Source organism: Pelodiscus sinensis, chromosome 9 (assembly GCF_049634645.1).
Source record: "Pelodiscus sinensis isolate JC-2024 chromosome 9, ASM4963464v1, whole genome shotgun sequence".
Lineage (NCBI taxonomy): Eukaryota > Metazoa > Chordata > Testudines > Trionychidae > Pelodiscus > Pelodiscus sinensis.
This window is the reverse complement of record NC_134719.1, coordinates 60,499,780-60,518,655: the sequence shown is the minus strand read 5'-3', so window position 1 is coordinate 60,518,655 and position 18,876 is coordinate 60,499,780. Positions and strand designations below refer to the sequence as shown.

At 49.3% G+C, this 18,876-nt stretch overlaps 1 protein-coding gene across 3 annotated transcripts in view; it reads left to right on the top strand.

Annotated features, from left to right (window-relative positions):
- Positions 1 to 16,015: 16,015 nt before the first annotated feature.
- The window catches only part of RASAL2 (RAS protein activator like 2), a 246,919-nt gene continuing 244,058 nt past the window's right edge, over positions 16,016 to 18,876 (top strand). For 2 of the 3 annotated variants that reach the window (XM_075936874.1, XM_075936873.1), the window contains exon 1: positions 16,018 to 16,318. In XM_075936874.1, the coding sequence (XP_075792989.1) occupies positions 16,159 to 16,318 (160 nt within the window). In that variant the 5' untranslated portion in view covers positions 16,018 to 16,158. Of the gene's footprint in view, positions 16,319 to 18,876 lie in introns of all 3 variants that reach the window. The other variant, XM_075936872.1, reaches the window with a different exon arrangement.

Sequence of the window (18,876 nt, the reverse complement as noted above, 5' to 3'; positions counted from 1 at the left end):
CGCCCCGGGAGCAGCCAGGCGGAGCCACCGCTCCCGGGGTGGGCAGGGACAGACAGACACGGACAGACGGGCAGGGCCGGGCCCAGGGTGCCAGTGGGAGCTAGGGGTAGAACCCAGTCACCATTAGGCCCCTGGGGTCCCACCATATCCAGAACCAGCTGTTCCAAAGCCCTACCAGGAAGACAGCTGTCTGGTGGTCCCAGTGTTGTTTGCACCTAGATCAAATAGTGTCGGCTATTTAAATGTAACTCCAGGAACTTCCAGACAATATTTTTGACACGTGCTTCCATCCAGCTCGCAAAGTGCTTTGCAAAACTAAAGAAGCAGCACCCCCAGCGCCTGGGAGGAAGCGAAGAGTTGTCACCATTTTATGACAACTTGTGATTTTCTCCTTCTCCCACCAGTACACTGGCACCAGTACTGCTCAGCAGCGGGAGCACTAGTGCAAACAGGCTGCCAACATTTTAACCACTGTGTCAGCAGCCTCCAGTGGGAGCCGGGTCCAGAACTGCCGTATGTAGTAGATGGAAGTTTCCTGCGAACAGGTGAAGATGGGAAATCTGTAATGTGCCCCAACCTGGGTTTCTATCTTGCTATGAGTAAGGCTTTAGCTACAGTTCCATAAGACATTCTCATAAGCAAGCTAGGGAAATGTGGTCTGCAGGAAGTTACTGTAAAGCAGTTGCAGCACTCTACTCAGAGAGTGGATTAGCTCTGAGCACAGTTGCAGGTGGAGATATTTTTAATTACAATAAGCTTCCTGTTTTGTTTAGATTGGCCACCCCTCCCGCCTTCATCAACTGGCAATTTTCTACTGGCATTTCTATCAGAGTGGCCCTTAAGGAAAGATTTGAAGGTGGAAGGGGTATTGGCTTGAGGGAAGTGGTCGAAGCATAAAGAGTAACAAGGAAGACGGCTCGGATAAATTGTAGGGAAAGCAGGCATCTGGGCACCCAAGACTGGCACTTGTGTTTAAAAACTATAATTAAGTTTGAGCAAAGAACTGGTGCTGGATACCTGCATCTTCCACTGTTGATTACTCCAGGCTGGCAGCTTCTGAATGGCAGCACAGAGGGATTTTGAGAGAGAGGCAGGAGCCGGCTACTGAAGGTGAAGTGCCCGTTTCTGTCACTAGAGGGGGATACAGAACAAGTTTTACATACACATATCAGCACATTAAAGACCAGTGTGGACAAGGCCTATGTGTTGTAGTGAGATATGGTGCTTACAGCAGCCTCTTTGCAAAAATAGGTGACTGTGTCCCCGGCTATAACTGATATCAGTAGTGTTCATCACCATTTGTGGCACAGAAGTGTTCTCATGCGTTATCGTGAATAGTTCTCTGGAAACATCCACTCAGTGTGCAGCAGCAGTCAGAAAAGCAAACAATGTTAGGAATCATTAAAAAAAGGATAGAGAATAAGACAGAGAATAGCTTATTGCCTCTGTATAAATCCATGGTACGCCCACATCTTGAACACTGCATGCAGATGTGGTCTCCTCATCTCAAAAACGATATGTTGGCATTGGAAAAAGTTCAGAAAAGGGCAACAAAAATGATTAGAGGTTTGGAATGGCTCCCATGCAAGGAGAGATTAATAAGACTGGGACTTTTCAGCTTAGAAAAGAGGATACTAATGGAAGATATGATAGAGGTCAATGAAATCACGACTGGTGTGGAGAAAGTAAATAAGGAAAAATTATTTACTTCTTCCCATAGCACAAGAACTAGTGGTCACCAAATTAAATAAAAAGGTAGCAGGTTTAAAACAAAAGAAAGGGTTTCTTCAAACAACACACAGCCAACCTGTGGAACTCCTTGCCAAAAGATGTTGTGAAGACCAGGACTTTAATGGGGTTCAAAAAAGAACTAGATAAATTCATGGAGAATAGGTCTATCAGTGGTTATTAGCCAGGATGGGCAGGAATGGTGTCCCTAACCTCTGTTTGTCAGAGACTGGGAATGGACAGCAGGGCGGGTGAGGGATCACTTGATGTTTCCCTGTTCTGTTTGTTTCCCTGTCGGCAGACTGGCTACTGGGTTAGCTGGACCTTTGGTCAGTCCCAGTATAGCTGCTCTTACGTTCTTATGTTCATGTCAATTGTACAGACGGGAAAACCAAGATACAGAAATGAATCAGCTTACCAGAGGTCACGGAGTGAGTCTTCACAGAGCCAGGCATGAAATCTATCCAAGTCTGCTGACTCTCAGCCCAGTGGTTCAGTTACAAGACTGTCTTTTCTTCAAGGGAGCTTTCATTCTAAATCTAACATTCACTTGCTTACAACTCGCTGGGGAAAATCTTCCTTTGGGGATGGAACATCTTGTGCTTGATCTCATCCCCGAAAGCAAGGGACTGTCTGAAAAGCGGTTCAGCCATTTACTTGTTAGAAGGGGTGGGTTGAGGTTTTCAACTCACTGTTTTCAGATCCTCTTCCCTTTTTTCGTTTGTTTTAAAACACCAGACTTGGGCTGGGAGGGGGGGGGGAGGTCCTCTCTGAGGAACATGTCCTGTCTCTAATCTGAAGCAGTTGGGTTTTAATGTTAGTTATGGCCATGGGAAAAATACTGTATGACTCAGACCATGAGCTGTGCAGTGAGGGAAAAAAACCTGTGGGGTTCCCAGAACCCTCAGCTTTGTCCCCTGAGTGGAGCAGGCCTGCACAACTGATCTCGGCTGGTGGATTAGCAGGCCCAAACAGCCCACAATCGTGATGGGACCCTCCTCTCTTCCCCCTGGCTTACTTCTGTGTCAGGCTGCCCATCCCTCTGCAGCTCCCTCTACCCCAGGGGTGAAGCACATAAGGTCCAGGGGCCGAATGTGGCCCCTGGGTTGCCTGGATCTGGCAACGAGGCTAGGGCTACCCTCAGCACTAGGGAGCCCTCGCTGGCACTCCAGCCCCCTCCCCCCCCCACCTCCCTGCAGCCCCTGGCCCCTGACTGATTTTTCTGTGGGTCAGTGGTCCCCAACACAAAAAAGGTTCCCCACCCCCGCTCTAACCCCTCAGAGGTGGGATTGTTGCTGCTGCTTTCTGAATGTAGAACCCTCTGTCTGTCCACAGCATCTATGTAGCCGACACCCATGCTGTCCCGCCAACATGGCTGTATCTAGGCAGTGTCACATCAAGGGCTGGGGGAGGCATCCAGTCTCCATGGCCCATTCTGTGGCGTGAACTGGACACCATCTTTGCAGCAATTTGACATTAGGCATCCACCAGCTCTTTTCCTGCAGCCTATAAGCAGCCATCCAGTAATAACGGTTTTCTGTCGCTGCTGCCGTGGACTGCATATAAACCAGGGACATGGATCTGAAAGGCTCTGTACTGTTACCTGGCAATCAGCACTTGGGTGTTTTCACTGTCGCTTTTATGCTTCCCTTCTCTAGGCAATGGAGGGTCTTACTGTCATTTTACCTGGAATAAAAGCAGGGACTGTCATATAAAGTGTTCCAGGAGTGAATCAGTTTACGAAGACTATCTCGGGGCTGGGCCAGCATTTCTTGGCTAGCATACTAGAAACAAGGTTGTCACTACTGCATGTGAGCACTTGAAACAATTTAAAAGGAATGTGCTACCGGATCAACTTCACCTCCAGTGCAGCGGCACTTCAGTAGAATTACAGCCAGGATAAATTTGGTCCCTGGCATTCAGTAAAGCTGCTTAATTAGGCAAAGGCTCTGTTTATTTATTGTGTGTCGTTTTTATTAACCACCACCGAACCTTGCAATTAAGGTCAGAAAAGTGGCTCTAAAAATGGCAGCCTTTAATCGTCTGCTCCGAGTCTTTGAGTTATAGCCTCTGCCTCTCCTGGGAACAACATTGTCAGCTGCATTCAAAGCGCAGAATCTTTATTACTAGGGAAGTAAAAAGAATGTGGCTGGATTTTTCAGATGCTGGGGTGCCAGGATTTGGAAAAATTATTTTTTTGATTGACCAACTGAACAAATAACAAGTAGTCCCGTAGCACCTTAGGGTACGTCTACACAGCAGCGTTATTTCAGAATAACTGACGGTATTCTGAAATAACAGTCTATGTCTACACTACAAGCAGCTATTTCGACATAATGTCAAAATAATGTTGAGCTGGAAGACTTCTGACTCTGACTCCTGTAACCCTCATTTTACGAGGAATAAGAGAAGTTGGAGGAAGAGTGCTCTTTCTCGGCCTTCCTGCTGTGTAGACGGTGCCAAAAGCCAAAATAAGCTATTACGACTTAAGTTACGCAATTGACTTAAATTTTTTTGTAAGCAAATACGGTACAATACTGGGTTAAACGTAAACTACTGAAAAACAAGAGAATGTTTTAAAACAAGTTTTGACACAGCAAGCGAACTTTATTTGAGCTTGTTTCATTTACATTCTGGTGGTTAAAAGCAGCATTTTTCTTCTGCGCGTAAAGTTTCAGAGCTGCACGCAGTCAATGTGCAGTTCTACATTTTTGAAAGAACTACCAGAGGATTTTGTTCAGAGTTACAAACGTTTCAGAGTTACAAAGAACATCCATTCCCAAGGCGTTTGTAACCCTGAGTTCTACTGCTCTGGACTAGCATAATGGTGTTTGATACACGGCTCCCTACCTCCCAGGCATCATAGGTGTCTGGTATCTGCAAAGGGTTGGGGTACAGGGAGGGCCACACAGAAGAGCAGGGAAGGGGCATGAGGGAACACCCCTTTTAGCAATCCACATTTTGGCAGGAGCCTGAGGGGCTGTTTGCTGCCATGAATTGCCTATGCTGGGCTGTTGTGAGGATAAATATATTAAAGACTATGAAGTGTTCAGATACTACAAAGTACTCCACATAGGAAGGAACAATCAGTTTCATCCATATAAAATGGGAAGTGAGTCTCTAGGAAGGAGTCCTGCAGAAAGGGATCTAGGGGTCATACTGGACCACAAGCTAAATATGATCCAACAATGGGATGCTGTTGCAAAAAAAGAAAACATGATTCTGGGATGCAGTAACAGGAGTGTTTTGAGCAAGACACGAGAAGTCCTTCTTCCGCTCTACTCTGCGCTGATTAGGCCTCAGTTGGAGTATGGTATCCAGTTCTGGGCACCGCATTTCAAGAAAGATGTGGAGAAATTGGAGAGGGTCCAGAGAAGAGCAACAAAAATTATTGAAGGTCTAGAAAACACGCCCTATGAGGGAAGACAAAGAATTGGGTTTGTTTAGTTTGGAAAAGACTGAGAGGGATGTGATTGCAATTTTCAAGTGCCTAAAAGAGTGTTATAAGGAAGAGGGAGAAAAATTGTTCTCCTTGACGTTTGAGGATAGGACAAGAAGCAATGGGCTTAAATTACAGCAAGGGAGGTTTAGGTTGGATATTAGGAAAAACTTCTTGTCAGGGTGGTTAAACACTGGAATAAATTGCCTAGGGGTTTTGTGGAATCTCTACCACTAGAGATATTTAAGAGCAGGCTGGACAGACATCTGTCAGGCATGGTCTAGATAGTGCTTGGTCCTGTCATGGGGACAGGGGACTGGACTTGATGACCTCTCGAGACCCCTTTCAGGTCTAGTGTTCTATGATGCTGTAATGGGGACCACATAGCACCAGAGACAGATACAAGAATCATAGGCCCCGGTCTGCTGTTTCTGATGTAAATTGTTACCACAGTGCTGGCAGAACTCTAAAACTCATTCCCTGTGGAGTGTCAAAAGGAGAGCATGTGTATGGGGCGCCTTACAGAAAGGGGCTGGAGTTGAACAGCTGTGTTCTGCCTCTGATACTGTATTGCCCCGAGACCACAAGCAAGTCACTGCTTCCTTCTTTGAAAATGGGGAAGGTCACAATGATCCTGGACTGTGAAGCTTAATTAATATCCACCGAGTGTCTGGAGACCTTTCTATGCACAGAGGACCTGGCATGGAAAAGCAAAGTAGGGTTCTGATTATGGGACTCTGACAGGCATTGCAAGCACGTGTGTCTTACGAAACGCTTACAACTTTTTCCTAGATAATGCTTTCACTTTCATGCAGCTCTCCTAAATCTTTTCTTTGGATCCCTAGGTCCTGGTCAGACTTTGCAGGCTACAGAATCGCTCACCCCTACCTCTTCATTTTGGAATAAAAACTCCCATTTTTAAACTCAAATTTGCTTCTCTCCCACTCAAATCTGACGTTCACACTTTTCATTCTAAACAAGGCTCAATTTTGGTAATGCCTAAGGCTATGTCTAGTCTGTCCCCGTTTTGTGCAAAAAAAGATGAAAATGAGGCGAAGCATGGATTATCGCCGCGCCTCAATTGCATAATTAACGAGGCTCCGGTTTTGTGCAAAAGGCTTTTTGCGCAAGCCATTCTTCCTGAAAAAAATGCAGAAGAACAGCTCTTGCGCAAAAACAGAGCCTAATTAATTATGCAAATGAGGCAAAGTGATAGTCCTTGCTTTGCCTCATTTGCATGTTTTTGGCGCAAAATGGGGGCAGTGTAGACATAGACTAAGCGCCCCAGTGGTGAGCCAGCATACCGTTGTGCTAGGTGCTGTACAAATGCAGAACAAGAAGCTTTCTGACCCAAAGAGTTTACAATCTGAGTAAAACTGTAAGCAGCTGTGGGTTGACTTAACAGATCTTAGGTGCATTGGCTTCGAAGCTGTATCAGACCTCAACAGTTCTCTATATGGTCTAGCCACTGGAAGGGACAATGTTTGCATGAATTACACAGGTCTTCACTATTGGGCAAAGCTGACCTAGTTTATGTAACTCCAGCATACCTTCTGTTGAGTTACTGCGTTGTCTCTACTACTTTAATTCGAACTACCTACTCCGTGCCGCGTGTAGCCGCGGGCACGGAGCTCGGACTAAGGGGTATTTAAAAATGGCGGCACCCGGGAACATGCAAATGAAGCCCGGGATATTTAAATCCCGGGCTTCATTTGCAACTCTGCTTGCCCTCATTACCCTACCTAGCTCGAACTAACGAGCTAGTGTAGACGTACCCAGAGAAACTTGTGTTTCTACTAACCTGGATTAATCAGTGATTACTCAGTTCTCAGACTTCAAGCCAAGTTTCTCTAACCTGAACCTCATTGGAGCCCCACCAAATAAAATAGGGACACGCACCTTCCTAGTTTCTTGTTGTGTTCATTCCTGCATTGGCTGACCTCTAGCTAATGTCTAACAAAACAGGTAGATGGTATCATGAGCTTTCGTGGGTACAACCCACTTCTTCAAATGAACTGTACGAAAGCTCATGATACCATCTACCTGTTTTGTTAGTCTTTAAGATTACAGACTAACTCAGCTATCCCTCTGAAGCTTAACTATTGTGTCTGTTTCACCAACCCAGCTCCACGTACTAGCTCACACACACCGGCAAGACTCTTGGAGCACTATTTCAACCTCTACCATCAACTGCAGACTGTCTTAGACACCAGCTTTCTCACAGAATAGGACCAGTTTAAAGGCCACATTTTAGATGCCAGTCCAACCTCTCCTTGGGAGACCATGTATGAAGAGAAGACTGTCAAGTCTGTCAAAGTATTCTTGCCTTCTTTACTTGTTAAAGAGGATTTAATGGGGGGATTTTACTGATCTATTGTGAAGGTTGCTGTAGGCTTTACTTTAAAAGATAAGGGCAGCAACATTCCATCAAGAAGGCAGCACATATTAGAAAGAGACAAATAAACCAAGAACAAGTCAATTGGGCTTAAAATCAAGCTAATTGTTTATGACTATCTGTTTTTTCCCCCCAGCTGTAGACTCCTGACACTGTTTCACATTCAAGGTGAGACGAAGTGATGCAAAACTACAAGGAAGTAGCATGTCCATCAAACTACATGGACCTGCATCTCCTCTAATGCGGATGCTGTATGTATTGAGGAGTGTGGTTTATTTTATATCCATAAAAAAGGTGTATAGTACAGGCACCTTTGACGTAGTTTAAAGATCTAACACAGCCACATCAACAATCCACATCAAGTCCAGTGTGGGGCATAGTCACAAGATGATTGGCCCTTTAGAAGGGAGTGGGGATCATTGAACCAGGACTGATTGCCTGTTGCCCATCGGGGCGCAAGGGAAGGCACCAGAGCCTTACAAAGTGGGGGAAGACTATAGGTGACTGGCAGATTTCCACAAACTCTGCAGAGAGGAAGAAGGCTCCTGGAGGATCTTTGCTCACCTGGGAAAAGACCAACCTTCCAGCACAAGATAGTGGGAGAAAAGGAAGACAGATTCTCAGGGACAGGGTGTTGGGCCCCACTGAAATGCAGGTGAAGACCACATAGGTCTGAAGTCTATTTATGAAGAGATTTGGTGTAGGACAGTTGCCCCAGCCCTGCCAGCTACAGTAGAACCTTGTTCTTCCCGGGGCAGCCCCGAGGTTGGCTTGGGCTGTGCTACCCTGCTGACAGCTCCTCGGAGGAGGGGCACGTTTGCGGGGGCTGCGCTGCCTGGCTTTGGCCGGTGTCTGCTCCCCAGAAGGACTGCTGCCCCGCGGGGCCACTGGCTGCCAGTGCTACCCTTCCCCCATCCAGTGCTGCTGCTGGGGAGAGGGGTTTGGCCTGAGTCTTTGGGGCAGGGGGCTACCAACATTCAGAGCCCTAGCCCCAGCTGGCCACTCTCTTATTGGTGTGGCCAACCCCAAGAGGTCACTCTGCTGTATAACTGTCCCCCGCCTTCACTGCCTCCCTGTGGTCATTGCGGAGCATAACTGTCCCTGCTCTCCTACCCCTCCTTTTCCATGCTATGGAAAACAGTCCCATTCCAGGCACATCCTGTTGTCCAGGCACAACCAGACCCCCACCTTGCTTAAAGTCACGATAAGAGGAAGCTGCCTACCAAATTTGGTGCTTCTAGCTCTTACCATTTAGGAAGCGTTCTTGAACAAACAGACTCATAGGTGTCATAAACGGACAGACAGATGCACATTTCTAAAATACACAGTCATTCTCCTTCTCTGTTTCAATGCATGATCTGTACCTCCCCTCAATTCCCCACTCTCCCACCCTTTCCCACCAAGGTGGAGATTTGGGCACCACTCCCGTTGCCGAGACTTGTGGTCACGAGCTCGTGACGCAGGAGATCCTAGTGTTGAGAGAGCAAGTTATCACAAGTTCATGTTTTCAGGACTCGTGCCTTTGTGCACATCCCAGCAAGGGCCTTAATGTAGTGGGACACGCAAGTTTGGAAATGGAGGAAGATGCTGAGCAATGAGAAACCATTGAGCACTACAGCAATATGTGTTTGTGTCAGGGGTTACTCTGACCTTCTGCTCTGTCCATTAGTGAAAACTATAATTTTGCTAAAATGACACTATGGGGCTAACGATGTGGCATAAATATTTTAGACTTACTAATATTTGGAGGCTAAAACAAGACATTAGTGGAGAAGCCATGCTATGAAAATACCTTCTTAGGCATGCGAGGTGGAGGAACAGACCTTTTGATGCTGTAAGTTGCAGATACATCAAGCTTCGTGAGGACTCGTTTATGCCTTACTGAAGCCAATAGGAGCATTGCCGTTGAGTTCAGCGAGAGATGGAGCAAACCCTGTTTGCCTTTGTTCTGTTTCCCTGCTTCCAATTCCAGGACTGACAGCCTGAATTTTAAAAACCCACACACACTGGAACTTCTTTTGTGAGGTAGAAATTCTGTCAGCAAGTGTATCCTGGAGGCAGTTGGCATGAGATGAAGGGAACAGCAGCAGTTAGAACTGGGATTTGGTTCTTTAATACTTAACCTTCTCTAGCACTGGGGTTTTTAATCAGTTTGTTTTATCCTCTGTCCCAGTTCAAAGAAGGTTTCCCCCTGGAGATCATCTCAGTCCCAGGGACAAGGAGAACAGAGGATTCTCCCTGAAGGCTTCAGGCAGTGTTGTCTTCAAGTCGTTATTGTCAAGTCCAAGTCGAGTCTCAAGTCCCTAAAGTCACTTTCAATTCAAGTCCCAAGTCGAGTCTCAAGTCTTAATTTAAAAAATGTCAAGAAACTTTCGTACAAGCCATCAATATCGGCATTTTTGGACAATTTTTTCACCAAGTCGATTTAACAAAATGTTTTCATCCAGTCGAGTCTCAAGCCACAAACAATGAACCTGAGTGGAGTCTCACGTTGAGTCATCTAGGCGACTTAAGTGGGACTCGAGTTCACATCGTGGGATTCGAGTCAACAACTCTGGCTTCAGGGGCCGAATGAGGCCTCAATTACCCCCGTGTAACCAGGAAGGAGTAAAGTAGAATTACCCCCAGTGTAAAAGCAACATAACTGAGATCAGAATCAGGCCCTGTATCTCTTCCAGGAGAAGTCTCAGAGCTTGGTAGCAGGGTACGATCTTCCCATAAAGAGATCAGATCCTTCCACTAAGGGACGGTTGCCCGGAGATGTCAAATCTCTTTCGTGGAAGAAGGTCTGAAGTCTTATCGTCTCAGTACAGGATTGTGTATCTCATTTTCTGCTTCAAGAGGTAGAACTACTGGATTCACTGGCAAAAGATATATGGGTCCCTTCAGAGTTTTATCTAAGTTTGACAAGGACCCAGCCTTATTGTAATCAGTGCCTGTGAGTTCACTGATAAACGTAATGTTAATGTAATATGTCAGCTCAGGGGCCTGTTCTCTCACTTATGTATAGGAAATTCTGTCAATGTGGCTTGAATTACTATAAATGTACGCCTGCATAAATCCCCACTGCATTAGATTTCCAACTCAGAACAGCTGAGCTAAGGAGGATGAAATCTGGTGTCTCTGGTTTCTAGGACATCTTTATTTACTCTATATGTCTATTTTTTGCTACCACGACGGCTGCAGTGTCAGCTTTACTATTTTTTGTCATCATTGACGTTCATTATTTTATTTTATTATTGTCTTAATTGTTTCTATTGCACCAAAAGTGTCTTTGAACTATGTCAAGTGCCAAGCACCATGGTTCTCACTCTTAGACTAGATAAAAAAGAAATAAGTCATTCTGTTCTCTGTTAGTTGTTTTAGGGCTAAACAGATGGTGGTTATTGGCAGAGAACGTTAAAAAGGTCGCAAAGGAGTTTTTAAACTAAGTGCTGGGGGAAAGCCCAAAGGTGTGGAGGAGTGCGCAGTTTGGACAGACATATCCCTTAGAGGAGGATTTATTAAAGGGGGACACTCGATATCAGGGGTGGGCAATAAGATGGAGGCAGCTAGCTAGGGTTAGCCCCTGGCGAGCCGCCACCCGTTTATATACCTGTGCCTTTGCAGGTACAGGTGCTTGCAGCTCTGATTGGACATGGATCACTACTCCTGGCCAATGGGAATTGCAGGAAGCAGCGCAGACCAGGACACCCCTTCCCACAGTTCCCATTGGCCAGGAGCAGTGATGGACCATTGATTTGACCCAATATGGCCTTTCTTATGTTCTTACTAGCACACTGACCCGGCATTGTTCAGGTCCTTACAGAGGGCTCAGACCAGGAGGTGGGGGATTCAGGGCAGGGGTAGGAGGTGCAGAAGTCAGGGCATGGGGTGGGGGTGCAGGAAGCTGGGCAGGGGTGGGCCTCAGGGAAGAGGGTGGGAGGTGCAGAGGTCAATGCATGGGATGGGACTCTCAGGGAAGAATGTGGGGGGTGCAGGAGTCAAGGCAGGATGCTGGGTGTGAGGGGGACTCAGGGCAGTGGGTGGGAGTAGCAAGTCCCTGGAGCTGGCCAGGGCAGCAGGGGCTATGCTGCAGTTCTCTAGGGCGAGCAGCTCTCTAGGGCAAGAGGGTCTGTGCTGTCTAGCTGGCAGGTCCTGGGGGCTGGCCAGGGCAGTGGAAGCCACACTGCCTAGCTGGTGGTTCACCAGGGCTGGCCAAGGTGGCGGCTCACTGGAGCTGGCTGGGGCCATGGGGACACCACAATGCCTGGGCAGCTGGGGGGGCATGGTGGCTGGTGACATCCAGAGCCCCACCCCCCAGCCAGCCCCTCTCTTATTAGTGCACCCGCCCCCTGTAGTCATTTTACAGTATAACTGTCTCCACTAGGAGACCACTCCCTTTCCATTTTATGAGAAACAGTCGTATTCCAGGCACATCCCATTGTCCTGGCACCACCAAACCCTGACCTTGCTTTAAGCCTCATTAAGAGGAAGCCACACACCAGAGTTGGTAGCTCTTACAGTTTAGGAGGAGTTCTTGGACAGACAGACTTACAGACAGACAGACAAACACTCTCAACTATATGTTGTAGATGACAGGCAGCTAGTTCTGGAACACTAGTTTAAAATTTTAAAAGAGTGGGCTGATTAAACCCAGACCATCAACCGGTCCTTGGCCTGGCCTGGATTGTATTGAATCACTGAGTTCTACCTAATGTTGCAGGATGATGGGGCAGCAATAGGCAGCTATTTAAAATGCTGTTCTTTCTTTCTCTTGGCAGGACCTCAGCAGCCACATCCTTCCCTCCTTCCCTGCCTGCTTCTCCTCTGTTTCTCTCAGTTGCCACAGTGGCCCCTCTCTCTTCCCCTTCAGCTACCTCTCCGCTGTTTACAGCAGTGAGCTGGAGCTGCTGCCAGCTGCTATTGAGAGAGAGGCAGCTGGCAGGAAACAGGGGAAGGGACCACTGAGATGCTGTTGGGCAAAGAACTAGCATCAGTCTCTGGCAGGCCAAAAAGCAGAAGCAGCCTTCAAGGGAGAGGAAGGAGAAATTAGGGGGAAGCCTTAAATACCTTATTGTTTAATGACTCTAGTAACGAGGGGGAGGGATGGTGTGTGTATATATATATAGAGAGAGAGAAATGAACGAACAAACCTTTAGTCATGATGAGTTTCAGTTGTGAGTAAGCCATCCAGGAAAAAGATTAAAGCACATCAGCACAGAAATAGTTGCTACATCTATGGGAGTGGATGAAGTCACCCAGTTTGTAATAATCGCCAGAAACTGATAACCACAGATTTATAGTGAAGGAACAAAAATCAGACAAAAAAAGAAAATTACAAAGTTCCATTTGGGAAAAGAAAGACTATTGTATGTTTACAATCATTTATTTATTGTGATTGCTCAAGCATCCATCTTAAGCTGTGGGCACTTTTATACCCCTTCTCATGAGATCACCGAAGTATATGGAGATTCAGGACAAACAAACAACAAAGCCTATCCCCACTAATAGCAATAAACTGAATCAATCCAATGACCTTTCCATGCCACCTACACTCCAAATTGCACCTTTTCTTTCAAGCATATTGGAAGGATCTGGAAGGTTAAAACATAAAGCCCAAGCGTATAATTGAAGTTAAATATATATTTAAAAATGTGTCAGTGAACTCAAAATAATAATCTCAAACTAGTGAGGATTTTATAGGTTTAAGTCAACATCTTGTATTTCAATTGGGAATCTACAGGCAACCAGTGCACATCAGAAACTAGCGTTATCTACTATATAGTTGAGAGTTTTTCTGTCTGAGAGTGTGTCTGTCCATCTGTCTGTCTGTCTGTTCAAGAACTCCCCCTAAATAGTAATAGCTGGGATCACTAAATTTGGTAGGAAGCTTCCTTTTATCATAACTTAAAGCAAGGTCAGGGGTTGGGTGTGCCAGGAAAATGGGATGTGCCTGGAATGGGATTGGTTCTCATAATATGAAAAGGGAAGGCTCTGTTATATAATGACCACATTGGGGCAGAAAGGATATATCGGATGGAAAGAAGGGACAGTTATATTATATAATGACTACAGGGAAGCAATAAGGGGCTCAGACGGGGACTGGAACAGCTATAACTCCATTGGGGCAGCAGGAGGCAGAGGTGGAGAAGGAGACAGCTGTCTGCTATATATTGGAAAGAGTTTGTCTGTTTGTCTGTCTGAGCCGGGGGACATACACCCCTATTCCAGCTTTGTCCGCTGGAGCTGCAGTGGCCATGGAGAGGTGCTTCTCACCTGGCCACATCCTGCTGCCATGAGAGGGCTGGGGTTGGCCTCTCTCCCCGAGGCAGCCTGCATCCTGAACCCCTCATCCCTAGCCCCACCCCTCAGCAATGACAGAAATGAAGAACAAATTAATTGAGTTAAGGATCTGAGCAACGCTGGATAAATCTTCTAGTATGTTATAGAGAGAGGTTGGTTATGCTTGTGTTTTGCATTCAAAAGTCAGGTCTTGCCTAGAACCCCAGAAGATTCTGTGAATACTGGAGCATTAGTGAAATGGTGATCTCACAAAAGCTAGGAATGAAATTTGAGGAATCCAGGGAGGAAGGCCCTGCTGGTGTGAGACTATTTAAAAAATCTTCTCGTAGTTGTTGTTAGCAGCTATTTAACTTCCGTGACTACTTAACATGTCTGACCAACTTGATTGCCTTCTATGATGAAGTAACTGGCTTTGTGGATATGGGGAAGTTGGTGGATGTGATTTACCTTGACTTTAGCAAAGCTTTTGATACAGTCTCCCACATAATTCTTACCAGCAAGTTAAGGAAGTATAGATTGGATAAATGGACTATAAGGTGGATAGAAAGCTGCCTAGATTGTTGGCCTCAATAAGTAGTGATCAATGGTTCGATGTCTGGTTGGCAGTTGGTTTCAAGCGGGGTGCCCCATGGATTGGTTTTTGTTCAACATCTTTATTAATTACCTGGATGAGAGGATGGATTGCACTCTCAGAAAGTTTGCAGATGACACTAAACTGGGGGAGAGGTAGATACATTGGAGGGTAGGGATAGGGTCTAGGTGACCTTGACAAATTGGAGGACTGGGCCAAAAGAAAGCTCATGAAGTTCAACAAGGACAAGTGCAGAGTCCTGCACTTGGGATGGAAGAATCCCAAGCATCGTTACAGGCTGGGACCAACTGACTAAGCAGCAGTTTGGCAGAAAAGGACTTGGGGATTGCAGTGGATGAGAAGCTGGATAGGAGTCAACAGGGTGCCCTTGTAGCCAAGAAAGCTTATGGCATATTAGGGTGCATTATGAGGAGCATTTCCAGAAGATCTAGACAAGTGATTATTCCACCTTATTTGGCACTGGTGAGGCCACATCTGGATCCCCCACTAAAGAAAGCATGTGGACGCATTGGAGAGGATTCAGTGGAAGGCAACCAAAATGATTAGAGAGCTGAAGCACATGACTGACTTACAAGGAGAAGCTGAGGGATTTGGGCGTATTTAGTCTACAGAAGAGAAGAGTGAGGGGAGATTTGATAGCAGCCTTTAACTTAAGGGAGGTTCCAAAGAGGATGGAGAGAGGCTGTTCTCAGTGGTGACAGATGACAGAGTGAGGAGCAATGGTCTCAAGTTGCAGTGGGGGAGGTCTAAATTGGATCTTAGGAAAAACTATTTCCCTAGGAGGGAGGTGAAGCACTGGAATGGGTTCCCTAGGGAGGTGGTGGAATCTCCATTCGGAGAGGTTTTTAAGGCCTGGCTTGACAAGGCCCTGGCTGGGATGATTGAGCTGGGGTTGGTCCTGCTTTGGACAGAGGGTCGCACTCGCTGACCTCCTGAGGTCTCTTCCATCCTTAGGATTCTAACATTTTGGATAATGGGCATTGTTGTCAAAGCCCCCACGTTTTGCCCTGGCTTGTGTCCCACCCGCCTGCAGATGCTGTCCCGTGCAGCGTGCATTGCAACAGTGCCGCCTTGCCCCCGTAACGTAACAGGGCCTGCGGATGAAAGGAAAATGTTCATAGCTGTGAGACGGGCACCGCGCCCACGACTGGTCTCTGCCTGGCTCCCGGGGTGCCCCAGGGCCCGGTGACCCTTGCAATGAGGGATATGCCGGGGAAACAGGCGTGAGAAAGGACTTGCCAGCAGGACCCCCCCATGAGGCAGGCCAGGGACAGCCCAGCGGGGCTGCTGGGGTCTCTGGCTGGGGCAGGCAGAGGGGGCTGAGCTGCAAGGCTGGGATCTGATGGGAGCTGCGCACAGTGCGGGGGGGGGGGGGCGCTTGCCCGAGTGCGCCGCGCGGGCGCTGAGCTACTGCCTGCGCTCAAACCCCAGCTCCCTGCAGCGCCCCTGCGCGGGGCAGCGCGCGCGGGCTGGAGGGAGGTGGATGGCTCGGCGGGCGATTACTCCGGCCTGGCGGAGGCTTCGCTCCGGCCGCCGCTGGTCCATGCGGCCGGGCGCTCGGCTCTCCGCTGCTCCTGCCTATCTCCCTGGGATGCCGCCCGCCGCCGTCGGGGCTCTGGCGGCCGGAGCGCGAGCCGCGGCCGTTGGGGGCGCCGGGGCCATGGGGCCGGGCCGGGGCGCGCAGTGACCGGAGCGAGCGGGCGGCCCGCCCCCCGCGGCATGGAGACGCCCCCGGGCGCCGCCGGCGAGCCCGCGCCCTGGGGGCAGGAGCCCTTCGCGGGACGCGAGCCGGACCAGCTGGACGGGGCCGCCGCGGGCGTGATGGACCGGATCCTGCTGGAGGCGCTGTGCCAGCAGCAGGGCTGGGCCCGGGTCTACGGTGAGGGGCCGCCGCCGCCGGGCAACCCCCCCGGGCACCGGGCAACCCCCCCCCCCGGGCGCCGGGCAACCCCCCCCCCCCCGGGCACCGGGCGCTCCCCCCCAGGCACCGGGCAACCCCCCCCGGGCGCCGGGCAACCCCCCCCGGGCACCGGGCGCTCCCCCCCAGGACACCGCTCCCCCCCCCGGGCACCGGGCAACCCCCCCAGGACACCGCTCCCCCCCCGGGCACCGCTCCCCCCTCGGGCACCGGGCAACCCCCCCAGGACACCGCTCCCCCCTCGGGCACCGGGCAACCCCCCCAGGACACCGCTCCCCCCCCCGGGCACCGGGCAACCCCCCCAGGACACCGCTCCCCCCCCCGGGCACCGGGCAACCCCCCCAGGACACCGCTCCCCCCCCCGGGCACCGGGCAACCCCCCCAGGACACCGCTCCCCCCCCCGGGCACCGGGCAACCCCCCCAGGACACCGCTCCCCCCCCCGGGCACTGGGCAACCCCCCCAGGACACCGCTCCCCCCTCGGGCACCGGGCAACCCCCCCAGGACACCGCTCCCCCCCCCGGGCACCGGGCAACCCCCCCAGGACACCGCTCCCCCCCGGGCAACCCGCCCCCGGGCACCGGGCAACCCCCCCAGGACACCCCCCCGGACACCGCTCCCCCCCCGGGCACCGGGCAACCCCCCCAGGACTCCGGGCAACCCCCCCCCCCCGGACACCGCTCCCCCCCAGGACACCGGGCAACCCCCCCCCGGACACCGCTCCCCCCCGGGCACCGGGCAACCCCCCCTCCCCGGATACCGCTCCCCCCCGGGCAACCCCTCCCCCTCGCTCTCCACCCGGGGAACCCCCCCCTACTCTTCCCCGAGCGCTGGGCAACCCCCCCGTCACCGCGCTCTCCCCCGGGGGCACCCGGCAAGTCCCCGCTCTCTGTGGGCTCGCTGCTGTTGGCCTGGGGAGCTGCCTACCAGCCCCAGCACAAACCGTCGGGTCAATTTCATGCGCTCTGGGCGCAGGCGAGGGGAGGACGAAGAGGCTGGGAATCAGCCTCGCAAAGTGGCCGCGTGAGTGGCACTCGCTGCCCCTCTCGGATTTTGGAAGCGTGGAGTGAGGGGTTCTCCCCTCACAGGCTGGGCGGAGTGATGTGGTGTGGCTCGTCTGTTTGTAGGGGCTCCTGACATCACGTTCACACAGGTGCTTTGGTTGCCTTTTACTGCCAAGCTGTAGCCTGTCATCAAACCAATATAGCGCTGCCTGAGACCTCGCTGGGAGCTTTCTCCATCAACTCTGTGCAAGTGACTAAGGAAAACAGTAACTTTTTAGAGTGTGTATGTAAAGCCAAACTCCTTAACACAGCCTCTGCTCTCTCCCTATCTACCCCCCCCCTTTTGAAATAGCAGCTCTGTTTAGCTGCAAACCCTGTTGTCAGAAACAACCCTGCAGATTAGGTTTCAGAATGTGCTGCTGTTTACACTCCCCATTGTCAAGTGGCTTGCAAGGGATTCCAACAGAGTTGGCAGCAGGTTGCAAAATGATGAAAGGACAAAAATGTGTAGTGCCTACATTGATCCTTCTTTTTTGTTGATTGCAACGGTTTACTGTCCCTATGTAAAGGGTTCTTAGTAGCACCAATTCATTCTGGGGCGGGGGGAGGGAAAGCATAGGTTTTTAAAAACATCAGTTTTACAAATCTCTTGGCAGGAATACCCTAGTTAAAATACCCCGTGATTTTTCCAAACAAATGCTAAAATGTCAAGATGTACGTTGAAACCCTTTGTACTGAAATTGTGTAAGTCAAATACAGGATGTTCAATTTAAAGTACCCTAGACTCCCAACAAATACAAAGCTGTTATCATGGAACAATCTGCAGTTAAACTTATTGTGTTGTGAGTAGTCAAGTACAGGATACAAGTGTGCACAGTGCTTCATTTGCTCTCCTTGCCAGAAGGGTTTTTGATTACCACACAATTAATGAATTACTGAAGGCCTGGAAGATACTGATATGGTTGGTCCTGAGGCTCCCTAGTTACTACTGGCATCTGTATTATTTATAGTAAAGGTTGATGAGAATCTGGAAAAGGATATTAAAATCTTTAGCAGTTTGGCTGGTGTACAAGTGTTATTTCCTATTCTTTCTCAAACCCTCCCTGGTATGTAACCTCCTAAAATAAACCTGACTAGTATGCCCATCCTATTCCCAGGCTTTGATTTTGTTTTTAGCAGCAGTATGTGCGCTGAGTTAAAACATCATGAAACTTGTCTCATGACCAGTGTCTAAATAGTGGAATAGTGCTTTATTTGTCTTTCTGTAGTTCAGCCTTCCTTGCTATTTGCTCAAAGCAAACCTTCCCATAGTTACTCCTGTTACTTGCCTCTGCTCTAAGCAAAGATTACTCCAGGCAGGATCTGGCTTTCCTTCCAATGACCGCTCTTAATGGTTGCAATACTTGAATACACAATTGTTATATTACCTCTACCTAATCCAACTCCAAGGTTACGTCTATACTGGCCAGTCTTGCGCAAGAACATATGCAAATGAGGGACAGCGATGAATATCAC